The sequence below is a fragment of the Salvelinus fontinalis genome, chromosome 27, assembly GCF_029448725.1.
Source record: "Salvelinus fontinalis isolate EN_2023a chromosome 27, ASM2944872v1, whole genome shotgun sequence".
Lineage (NCBI taxonomy): Eukaryota > Metazoa > Chordata > Actinopteri > Salmoniformes > Salmonidae > Salvelinus > Salvelinus fontinalis.
Window position 1 is genome coordinate 24,630,931 of NC_074691.1, and position 12,779 is coordinate 24,643,709.

General features: G+C 41.0%; 1 protein-coding gene across 3 annotated transcripts in view; it reads right to left on the reverse strand.

Moving 5' to 3' along the window:
* Nucleotides 1-12,779, reverse strand: part of LOC129825339 (kelch-like protein 29) — a 398,302-nt gene that overhangs the window by 152,797 nt on the left and 232,726 nt on the right. For 2 of the 3 annotated variants that reach the window (XM_055885359.1, XM_055885361.1), the window contains one exon: nucleotides 8,001-8,157. In XM_055885359.1, coding sequence (XP_055741334.1) covers nucleotides 8,001-8,157 — 157 coding nt within the window. Of the gene's footprint in view, nucleotides 1-8,000; nucleotides 8,158-8,653; nucleotides 9,044-12,779 lie in introns of those variants that run through there. The other variant, XM_055885360.1, reaches the window with a different exon arrangement.

Below are 12,779 nucleotides of genomic sequence, written 5' to 3' on the forward strand. Positions count from 1 at the left end.
TATGGCTCCTTATAAATATTGATTAAATCAGGCATGCAAATCTCCACCTTCATCGGTTTGCACAGCCCATACCGTCTCCGGCACAGGTCACACTCCGTGATTTGTAAATAAACCAAACAGCCAGGGTAGCTAATCGCTACGGAGCACAGCACAGTTAACAATAGCCATGACAAGGCATCCACTCTCGTCCTCCCTCTTCTGCTACGGAATTGAATGATCAAGGATGAATACATAGAGGTAATACTGGAATTTAACCGGCAAAGCTAGAGGCTAACTAACCTACTCCCTGGACCAATAAATCTAGCTAGCTACAAGTAACTATTAGCAACTGTGGATAATTGGTTCCAAAGTTGTTTCAAGCATAAGAGTACCCGTAACTATGCTAGCTAGCTAGCTACCATTCAGCTGTTTTTCTGAAAACCTTTACTATTCAGATAATTAGGTTATGTAGTTAGTAGCAAGCTACTGTACTCGAAATGTAATTAACTTGTTAGCTACCTGGCTCACCAACTAAAAATAACTGGAATGACCTAGCTGTAATGTTTACATGTATCTTCACTAGTTGGAGCCAAGAACCAATAACTTTCTAAAGTACCAATAACTTTCTAAAAATATAGCTAGCTACTAATAAAATAGCCCAACTTCTTGAACATTGTTTTGATGAGCCGGTTAGAATAAGGCTGTCACTTGGTCAAATAAAGAATCATACTTTATACCAAATGCTTTGCCTAACTCTTGCTGACTACAGTAGGTGAAAAATCTGTTGATGTGCCCTTGAGCAAGGCGCTTAGCCCCTAATTGCTCCTGTAAGTCACTATGGCTAAATTACTAAAATGTATATAAACATCTTACAATGTACACATATCATGTAATTCTACTATAACATATATATATATGAACTTGACAGCTTTATATGGATTTACTTCACCGCAGTGTTACTGGTGACATTGTGTTACTATACTATAGCTAGCCAGCCAACCAAACTTGTTAGTGACCCATAGGCCTACTCTTGCTGCTAACGTTATAGTAGCGCTGCCATGCATAATATGTCTCCAGAAACTACTATGCATTCCAGCAGTGTTGACGTTTCACCTATCGAACATCTTTATCTACTTTTGATGTCACCAGCTAGCTATACGGCTAATGTTAGCTAGGTGACGTTAGCCATGAAGTGAGCACCTGATAAGTCGTTCAGCTAAGGTGTGCGTTGCCAGGCTGCTTACTGTAGACAAGTGAACGTCAGTTGTTCATCAGAATGATATTAGCTATTTTCTTAGTCACCGCTTCACTGTCAGCTCATCCAGCAGCTCCAGATCGAACGAGGTGCATTACTAACAGCAGTAAGCCGTAGCACCAGGTTGTAAATGGGAAGTAATGAGCCCAGATGTGTACATGTTTTATAGGTGGTTCCAAATTAAACTAAAGCCAGCCCTCACAAGATACGTATGGCCATTTATTATCAGTAAACACACGGCATAGATGCGGAATAATACAAAGGATTTCCCTGTTCAAGTCCAAATAAATCATACTTCAACTAAAATGATGACTTATTGACTTGGGGACAAAAGGCCACTAAAATGTGCAGTTGTGTCACAGAACAATGCCACAGAGGTCTCAAGATTTGAGGGACTGTGCAATTAGCATGCTAACAGCAGGAATGTCTACCAGATCTGTTGCCGAGGAATATAATGTTAATTTCTCTACCAACGTTGTTTTAGAGAATTTGGCACTAAGTCCAATAGTCATCACAACAGCAGAGCACGTGCATGGCGTTGTGTGGGCGAGCAGTTTGCTGATGTCAACGTTGTGAACAGAATGCCCCATGGTGGCGGTGGGGTTATGGTATGGGCAGGCAGTTGACAGTGCATGTCAGAGCAAAAACCAAGCCATGAGGTCGAAGGAATTGTCCGTAGAGCCCCGAGACAGGACTGTGTTGAGGCACAGATCGGGAAAAGGGTACCAAAAAATGTCTGCAGATTTGAAGGTCCCCAAGAACACAGTGGCCTCCATAATTATTTAATGGAAAAAGTTTGGAACCACCTAGACTCTTCCTAGAGCTGGCCGCCCGGCCAAACTGAGCAATTGGTGGAAAAGGGCCTTGGTCAGGGAGGTGACCCAGAACCCGATGGTCACTGACAGAGCTCTAGAGTTCCTCTGTGGAGATGGGAGAACCTTCCAGAAGGACAACCATCTCTCCACCAATCAGGCATTTATGGTAGTGGCCAGACAGAAGCCTCTCCTCAGTAAAAAGGCACATGACAGCACGCTTGGAGTTTGCCGAAAGGCACCTAAATACTGAAAAAGGCACCTAAAGAGGCACGGAAAGATGAAACCAAGAGAACTATTTTGCCTAAAATGCTGAGCGTCATGTCTGGAGGAAACCAGGCACCGCTCATCACCTGGCCAATACCATCCCTACGGTGAAGCATCATGCTGTGGGGATGTTTTTCAGCGGCAGGGACTGGGAGACTAGTCAGGATCGAGGGAAAGATGAACGGAGCAAAGTACAGATATCCTTGATAAAAAAAACTGCTACAGAACACTCAGGACCTCAGACCGGGACAAAGGTTCACTTTCCAACAGGACAACGTCCCTAAGCACACAGCCAAGACAAGAGGAACAGCTTCGGGACAAGTCTCTGAATGTCCAACCTGACAGGGCTTGTTAGGATCTGCAGAGAAGAATGGGAGAAGCTCACCAAATACAGGTGTGCCAAGCTTGTAGCGTCATACCCGAGAAGACCCGAGGCTGTAATCACTGCCAAAGGTACTTCAACAAAGTACTGAGTAAAGGGTCTGAACACGTACACTACCGTTCAAAAGTTTGGGGTCATTTAGATCTGTCCTTGTTTTTGAAAGAAAAGCAATATGTTTTGTCCATTAAAATAACATCAAATTGATCAGAAATACAGTGTAGACATTTTTGCTCCAGATACTCAACTAGTCTAAAGGCCAGTTTTATTGCTTCTTTAATCAGAACAGCTTTCAGCTGTGCTAACATAATTGCAAAAGGGTTTTCTAGTGACCAATTTGCCTTTTAAAATGATAAACTTGGATTAGCTAACACAACGTGCCATTGGAACACAGGAGTGATGGTTGTTGATAATGGGCCTCTGTACGCCAATGTAGATATTCCATTAGAAATCAGCCATATCCAGCTATAAGTCATTTACAACATTAACAATGTCTACACTGTTATTTTAATGGACAAAAGCGCTTTTCTTTCAAAAACAAGGACATTTCTAAGTGACCCCAAACTTTTGAACGGTAGTGTATGTAAATATGATATTTAATTATTTATTTTTTTAATATAAATTTGCAAAGATGTCTACAAACCACTTTGTGTGTAGATTGTTGAGGAAAAAACTATTGAATCAATTTTAGAATAAGGATGTAACGTAACAAAATGTAGAAAAAGTGAAGGGGTCTGAACACTTACCGAATGCACTGTATATAATTTCAGCAAAAAAAGAAACGTCTTTTCACTGTCAAGTGCGTTTATTTTCAGTAAACTTAACATGTGTAAATATTTGTATGAACTTAACCTGTTGAGGACAGAGGGCGCTGTTTTCACTTTGGGGGAAAATCGTGCCCAATTTAAACGTCCTCGTACTCAATTCTTGCTCGTACAATATGCATATTATTATTACTATTGGATAGAAAACACTCTAGTTTCTAAAACCGTTTGAATTATATCTGTGAGTAAAACAGTAAAACTTTTGCAGCAAACTTCCTGACAGGAAGTGGAAAATCTGAAATCGATGCTCTGTTCTAGGGCCTGCCTATTAATGTCCTTGACATTTATTAGTATAGATGCACTTCATACGTCTTCCACTAGATGTCGAAAGGCAGTGAGAGAAGAAATGGAGTGTGTAACTTGATCTGGTGTCGAATAAAAGCTCTCGGCATGACGTGTCACCAGTTTCCTGTTTTCTGGAGAGCGCGTGAAGGGACCTGATTTGCCTTCTGATAAGCTGTCGTTATGGACGACTAATATCTCTGGCTTTGATTTTATTTGATACATGTGACAATATCATCGTAAAGTATATTTTTTCAATATTGTTTTATTAGATTATTGAAATTTATTCAGGATGTTAGGCGTGTTGTGTTGTGTGCCTTTGTTCAGGAAGGAGAGCTTAGCGCCACTTTGCTAGCTTTCCGTGCTAATTGACTGGAGAAGAGGACATTCTAAATCCAAACAACGATTGTTCCCGACAAAGGACCCCTTGTACAACATTCTGATGAAAGATCATCAAAAGTAGGACCCATTTTATGATGCTATTTCATATATCTGTCGAACATGTGAAATAGTCGTTTGCGGCCAGGTTTTGGGCACGCTCTCGCCATAACGTAAACTGCATATCGTAATGAAGTTCTTTTTAGAATTCTAACACGGCGATTGCATTAAGAATTATTTAGTTAAATATCTTGATAAATAGTGATAGTTATTTGGTCAGAATAGTTGGTGTCATAAAAATAGCCGCACATTCTGGGAAAAAGATGCTACGTTAGCACAATGTATAACCACTGATTTCAGCTCTAAATATGCACATTTTCGAACAAAACATAAGTGTATGTATAACCTGATGTTATAGGACTGTCATCTGATGAAGGTTTATGAAGGTTAGTGAAAATTAATATCTTTGCTGGTTTATTCCCTATCGCTAACGTGCCTATTGCTATCGCTAAAGTGCCTTGATGAATGAATGCGGTAGTGTGGTAGGCTATTGTAGTAAGCTAATATAATGCTATATTGTGTTTTCGCTGTAAAACACTTAAAATCGGAAATATTGGCTGGATTCACAAGATGTTTGTCTTTAATTTGCTGTACACCATCGATTTTTCGGAAATGTTTTATGATGAGTATTTAGGTATTTGACGTTGGTGTCTGTAATTACTCTGGCTGCTTCGGTTATATTTCTGACGGTAGCTGTGATGGTAGCTGCAATGTAAAACTGATTTATACCTCAAATAAGCACATTTTTCGAACAAAACATAGATTTATTGTATAACATGTTATAAGACTGTCATCTGATGAAGTTGGTTCTTGGTTAGTTAGGTTGGCTTTGTGCATGCTACCTGTGCTGTGAAAAATGTCTGTCCTTTTTTGTATTTGGTGGTGAGCTAACATAAATATGTGGTGTTTTCGCTGTAAAACATTTAAAAATCGGACATGTTGACTGGATTCACAAGATGTGTATCTTTCATTTGCTGTATTGGACTTGTTAATGTGTGAAAGTTAAATATTTCTAAAAAATATATTTTGAATTTCGCGCTCTGCCTTTTCAGTGGAATGTGGGAGGAGTTCCGCTAGCAGAACACCGGAGCCAGACAGGATAAGATTCAACAACTGAGACAAACTGAACAAGTTCCACAGACACGTGACTAACAGAAATGGAATAATGTGCCCCTAAACAAAGTGGGGGTCAAAATCAAAAGTAACAGTCAGTATCTGGTGCGGCCACCAAATGCATTAAGTACTGCAGTGCATCTCCCCCGTCATGGACTGCACCAGATTTGCCAGTTCTTGCTGTGAGATGTTACCCTACTCTTCCACCAAGGCACCTGCACGTTCCTGGACATTTCTGCAGGGGGGGAATGGCCCTAGCCCTCACCCTCCAATCCAACAGGTCCCAGTGTAACGCTAATTTCTTCGACGATAAACGCAAAATCGACCATCACCCCTGGTGAGACAAAACCGCAACTCATCAGTGAAGAGCACTTTTTGCCAGTCTTGTCTGGTCCAGCAACGGTGGGTTTGTGCCCATAGGCGACGTTGTTGCCGGTGATGTCTGGTGAGGACCTGCCTTACAATAGGCCTACCATCCCTCAGTCCAGCCTCTCACAGCCTATTGCGGACAGTTTGAGCACTGATGGAGCGATTGTGCGTTCCTGGTGTAACTCAGGCAGTTGTATTTACCATCCTGTACCTGTCCCGGAGATATGACGTTCGGATGTACCGATCCTGTGCAGGTAGTGTTACACGTGGTCTGCCACTGCGAGGACGATCAGCTGTCCGTCCTGTCTCCCTGTAGCACTGTCTTAGGCGTCTCACAATACGGACATTGCAATTTATTGCCCTGGCCACATCTGCAGTCCTCATGCCTCCTTGCAGCATGCCCAAAGCACGTTCACGCAGATGAGCAGGGACCCTGAGCATCTTTCTTTTGGTGTTTTTCCAGAGTCAGTAGAAAGGCCTCTTCAGTGTCCTAAGTATTCATAACTGTGACCTTAATTGCCTACCGTCTGTAAGCTGGTAGTGTATTAACGACCGTTCCACAGGTGCATGTTCATTAATTGTTCATGGTTCTTTGAACAAGCATGGGAAACAGTGTTTAACCCTTTACAATGAAGATCTGTGAAGTTATTTGGATATTTACAAATTATCTTTGAAAGACAGGGTCCTGAAAAAGGGAAGTTTCTTTTTTTGCTGAGTTTAGCTCCATTCTAATGTATTTTATGTTACTTTTTAACTCTGCATCACTGGGAAGGGCTATTAAGCGAGCATTTCACGGTTAAGTGTACACCTGTTGTATTCGGCGCATGTGACAAATAAAACTTGATAAGAAGAGCAGAGTACTTATTTTCACTGGAAAAGTATTAGTGGTGTTTTTGAGAATTACATTTAGTGGCAAAGGCTGCACTGGCGATAAAAAAGGTATTTTCCATTAAATGTAGTACTTCTGTGTGTTTATGTAATCATTGTCTTAGCTGTGACAGGTTAATTATTAATCAACTGATCTAATTAAATCTTTACTGAGACTGAATTATGGTTAGCAGATAATTAGTCAAATTAGAGTTCCATGTAAAGTCAGAGTACGTCAGACACTACTCAAGTAGTATACAGTATTCATGGTGTGGTGCAAGTAAACTTGCAAGTAACAGTGCAAGTTTACTTCAGACATGCTTTTAATATAACGTTATAGTAATAACAAACTTATGTGGCTGAATTTTCCAGAACATTTTTATTCATCACTGTCAGTATATTTTGCTTTGTAATAACACAAGCTACATCAGGGATCATCAACTAAATTCAGCTGCGGGACAATTTTGTCTTGTGCGGGTGGTTGGAGGGCCAGAACATAATTCAAAATAATCTGTTGAAGTCAAATTGACCACAAGATGCCCAAACAGACATAATATTTATTTTTTAATTTTTTTAACTTGCTTCTATTTGTATATGATCACGTCTCTCCATTATGCTTGGGAATATTTGGGAACAGATTTCCAAAATGTAAATCATTCAAAACTGATCTCCTAGTGTTTTTACAGTCTTTCATGTCCAACAATAAAAAAACAAAAAATAGATTTTGTTTTGCTCAGGAAACATGGGAGCAAATAAAAACCACCCGTGGGCCACCAGTTGGGGAACCCTGCACCACATGTTGCATTGCTTGCTACATTATGTCGACGTATACAGTGTTGTACTGTATATAATGAGTATTGCTTGAATATACAGTATTCATTGTTTTTCTCACTACAGTATTAGGAATGTGGAAACTGGATATTTGCTATGGAACTATACAATATTCATTGTGTTTGAATACATTGTTCAATACTGTATTCATAGTATATTATTTTCATCGTATAGTTTGCCTCAGTGTGTCTGTGTTACAAGAGGCTCCAGAGGAGCGAGTGCAGTGGCTGTACCATTGTGTATTATTCTTAAATTATACCTGTTCTTCATGAGCGGGAGGCAGAGGCCAGCAGAGCAACATAAGAGGGAAACTGACCACTGCATGGCACAGCCATTTTGGGTTCACTTCAATACTACTGTGGAAGAATTAAACTTCCACAGCTCCTAAAATTAATCCATTACTGGCATTCTTGTCTGTTTTATTCTCATACTCATTTACACTATGGAAATAGTTACTTCAAATAGATTATTTGTTTAAATTGGAAAATATTACAATACAGACTATGATTGCCATGATTGGTACAGTATAGGATGGTGTGTGCACGTTGCGTATTCATGCGTTGCGTATGCATGCGTGTCAGTACCTGTGGGTTCACTATCTCTGTGCTGCTGTTTGGCAGGGGGTTCTTCCGTCTCCCAAGGTGTGAGTTGGTTGATGGGCGTCTGTCCCCACTTCACCCCTGGCGCTAACAGCAGACCTGGAGCCTGGCTCTCCCTCTCCCCTGGAGACCCACCTGACACCTGGGAGAGGAGAGAAAAACATTACGAAACAGTAGGACCAAACCATCTCTGACACCTGGATAACAGCGAGAGAGAGATTAAGAAGTCCGTTTATCAGCCTTTAACTGACAGTTGAAAAACAACACAGCTTAGAGAACCATACAAACAGACATCAGGCCAGATAGACAAGAGATACAGAGATGGGGCTGTTCTTGGGCTGTTACACCGAAACATTTATGGAACAGCTAAACATTGCTTTTGTCAGCAAGCTTTGCAAACAGACTTTCACATCATTTACTATTTTAATATCTGAAGACAAGTCCTTGGCACATGTCAAATAGTCTAAGCTTCTCGTAGCGTGGTCTAGACTAACTCCTTCTCTGTTCTAAATCACAGCCTTGAGCGATGTCTTGTCCTGTATGATTCACTAACCCATTTATACGCACACTAGAGAACATGGTACGGGCAGCCATGTCCCCAAATTAGCTAGCTAGCTATGTAGCCCGAGCGCACTTGCCTCTTGTATCAAACTGTCGTAATCCGGCGACTGGATTAACCTCTGGCTGGACTGCATCTTGTTAGCTACCCACTCATGCTGCATATAATCCATTTACTGTTCGGCAAAACAATATTCATATAGATACAATCTATAGCACTTTACAAAACAAAAGATACTAGTAGCTAGCTAGCTAAGTAGCTAGCAAGATAAGCTTACATTCAATCACAGAAAGCTAACTTTGCAAACTAGTTTACAGCTGAAACTAACGTCAGTTCACTACTCTAAAACTTGATTTGTTATAATATGTCAAGCAAGCAGGGTCTCTCAAAAACGTTCACTAGGTTAAATGGCTGTTCTATTTCGACAAACTGTTGCATGTCTGTCTTGAGTGACGTCGTGGCTGCGCCAGTCTTGACGTTTTAAAGAGACATCGCACCTTTTTATGAAAGAAGCGATAAAGCTGCTTCTATGCAAATTTTGTTGATCCGTAGGCTAATACAATCCCAAATTTATGGGCAACATATTGTTTGTCATCTGTAGCACTAAAGACTTTGTCATCTGTAGCACTAGAATATGCATTCACTGTATTGTGATTAGGCCTATGCCCTCTTGATTTACCCAGTTTATCAAGATATTTAACATTAAAATACAATTATTACCATTATGTTGTAGTAGTTAGATTGGTAAAACAGTGAAATGTATTGTTTTTTATTATTCATTAATGCCTACATGGTTGTCTCTGGGAAATGTTGTCATCAAAATGTTCAAATGTAATTACATTGAATCAGTATCGGCTCTAAAAAAAAATCCAGATCAGTCGTTCTGTAGCACATGTGCAAACAGACACAGATTTGTGCACACACACACACATACGTCCACACACTCACACACGTCTACTCTTATGTGACAGGGCCTAAGAGCAAGGTGAATCATTGTAAATGGGGTAAAGGAGTTAAGGAGAGTGTACTAACTGGTGACTGATGCTGATTATAGTTAATAAAGGCAGGGATCAAAACCCACATCCTAGTCACTTTCTAAAGGGCCCTTACTCTTAATGTACCACCCCACAGACCTATTCACTAAAATACTCAATTATACCTTGCAATGTGCAATCAAAGGCAATTAAAAGTTGGTATGGTTTTGAACATGAACGCTTATTAAATTGTGTAGCCACATAATCAGAGTCTAGCTGTTATTAATCATGAAGCATAATTTTCTTTACAAATGGTAGAGTAGAATAAAAACATTCCCCTTTGCGGAATCCAAACATAGAGCCACCATCATCCAAACGTAGAGCCACCATCATCCAAACGTAGAGCCACCATCATCCAAACGTAGAGCCACCATCATCCAAACGTAGAGCCACCATCATCCAAACGTAGAGCCACCATCATCCAAACGTAGAGCCACCATCATCCAAACGTAGAGCCACCATCATCCAAACGTAGAGCCACCATCATCCAAACGTAGAGCCACCATCATCCAAACGTAGAGCCACCATCATCCAAACGTAGAGCCACCATCATCCAAACGTAGAGCCACCATCATCCAAACATAGAGCCACCATCATCCAAACGTAGAGCCACCATCATCCAAACATAGAGCCACCTCAATCTGCTGTGAACATACATCATATATCCAATAGGATCTTCTTTGTTCTTTCTACCACAGTGAGAGACGTTATCAGAACAGCAAAAGCCTGATGGAAACCCTGGGTCAACCACCATCAGACCCTACAGCAACACACACACACACCAGCATCAGCATCAGCATCAGCATCAGCCCCCACAGAAAAGGTCAGAGAGTCTCCGGCTCACCTCAGCCCAGCCTGCCTTCTGAGTTAATAGAAAATACCTGGTCACCAGCCTTCCTTGACACACACACCACATGATGCACACACATACTAGGCTAGGGTGGTATACTGTACACTGGGATATTTGGAAATAGCCATGGGATGTTTTTTCAATACCATCAATACCGTTGAAACTATTTATTTGAAGTTTTTTAGTACATTTGAATATTTGTAGCTCCTTTTTAAGAAAATACCCGCAGTTAACTTGTGCTATCCGTTAGGAGATAAAGATTATCACGTTCTTCATTTCACCTTTCACATTTTTAATATGAAGCTAAATGGTAGTCCCCAGTCACATGGTGTTTGTTTACAAGCACACAATGAGGAGAGACCGGAGTTGTGTGAGTCACTCACTGTCGTGCCGCATGCGCCAGGTAATCTAATTACAGTATGGAATTCACAACTAAATGTTTGCCAGCTAGATATCTATTAAGTTAACTGTCTAAAGTATGCTAAATTCTCTGCAATTATGCATTTGGTTTGCTAATTTAGTAGCTAGTTAGCCATCTAGCTAAGTGGTTAGCTTCTTCCAAAATCAAGCTTTGCTTGGTAACAGCACAGAATCCCCTCCTGGATCAAGAGTCTCACTGTCGAATATTTGTTTGCTCATGCAGCAAACTATGAGTGGCATTTATTTGGTTTCTTGTATAACTTTATGAGCTGGGATGTCTGTCCAGCAAATACTTTAGGTTAGAGACTGCATAAAATGTTCAAAACGTGCTCGTTAGCATTTAGTTAGCATTCTCTATGGGATTTTACATATAGTTGTCATTGATAACCTTTGGATTACAAAGGCTCAGTGGGGTTTGAAAATAGCGCCCCTTGTGTTCAGTGCCAGTATTACTGAATATCCTGGTATGGCACAAGGTCTGTATGAAGGTATGATAATCTGGATACTGCCCAAGTCTAGCACACACACGTTGTCAGCTGTCCACAGTGAAATCTACAATAGGTTAGCTTCCCTCTCTGAACTCTACCTCCATCCTATTATCATTCCTGACCCCAAACCCATTTCATCAACTCTCCCATCATGCAATCTGCTACTGCGTTCAGGGGCAGACTTATTGATTTGGAGGCCCCAGGCAGAGGCCAGGCAGAGGCCAGTCTGTGGAAAGACATGAAGACTGCTGTCCACCGCTGCTCCCCATCGAACTTAACAGAGTTTGAGAAAATCTGCCAGGAAGAATGGGAAAAAATCCCCAAATCCAAATATGCAAAGCTGATACAGACATACCCAAGACAACTCAAAGCTACCAAAGGTGCTTCTACAAAGTATTGAGTCACGGGTGTGAATACCTACGATTTATGTGTCAATGTGATGATGATGCTGATGACAAAAGCGCACAAAGACGGTAATCAATCGTTCTCTCTGTCGCTCGCTCTATGAGAAATTGTCAATAGTTGACCTCTGAGTCTGTCCTGCTCCTAAGCCATTACACTCTACTTATTCATATCATTCTAAACTATCTCACTTTCCTGTCTGAACTGGACAGGCTCAGAGTTCATCATTCTGACCATACCCGTTAATCCATGGTCCCTCATTCTTCTTTTGACTCGTTCTTCTTCTTGTGTTAGACTAGCAGACATCTGATAACAATCTGACATCTCAATGCCTTCTATCTGACTCATACCGGGCCTGTCAGATTTCTTTGACTATGCACAGATCAAGTGTTTGAGTCTTTATTGAAGTTGTCTGCTGTTAACGTGCATGTACTACTGACACATCAATACTATCAGCAGTGCTTTGGCAGCATCTAGAATCTCCACACACACACACACACACACACACACACACACACACACACACACACACACACACACACACACACACACACACACACACACACACACACACACACACACACACACACACACACACACACCTCTTGTGAAGAGCAGTGGGTGATAAACCCTTCTTTAAGCAGGGAGGAAATTTGGGTGAGATGGAATCGATCAGATATGTAAAGCTGCACATGAATTAATATTGAACCAGATGTTTCGATTGTGTGTGTTGTGTGGTGGTGGCGGCAGGCAGGTTTGGAGTCTAGTGGAATAAGGAGAGCAGGAGTGTCAACGGGGCCTGTGGCGGACTTACCATTATGCAGAAGAGTCAATTGCCTCAGGCCTCACATCATCCCGTGAATTGTTTCATGCGATATCATTGCAAACGTGACTTTCATTGAAATTAAGCTGCAGCAATGAGCGGGGCACAGAAAATAAAATAAAAAAAGATTTAATTTCAAGAGAGAAAAAGTTAACGCATTTCTTTAGTAAAAAGACAGGTCCTGCTGA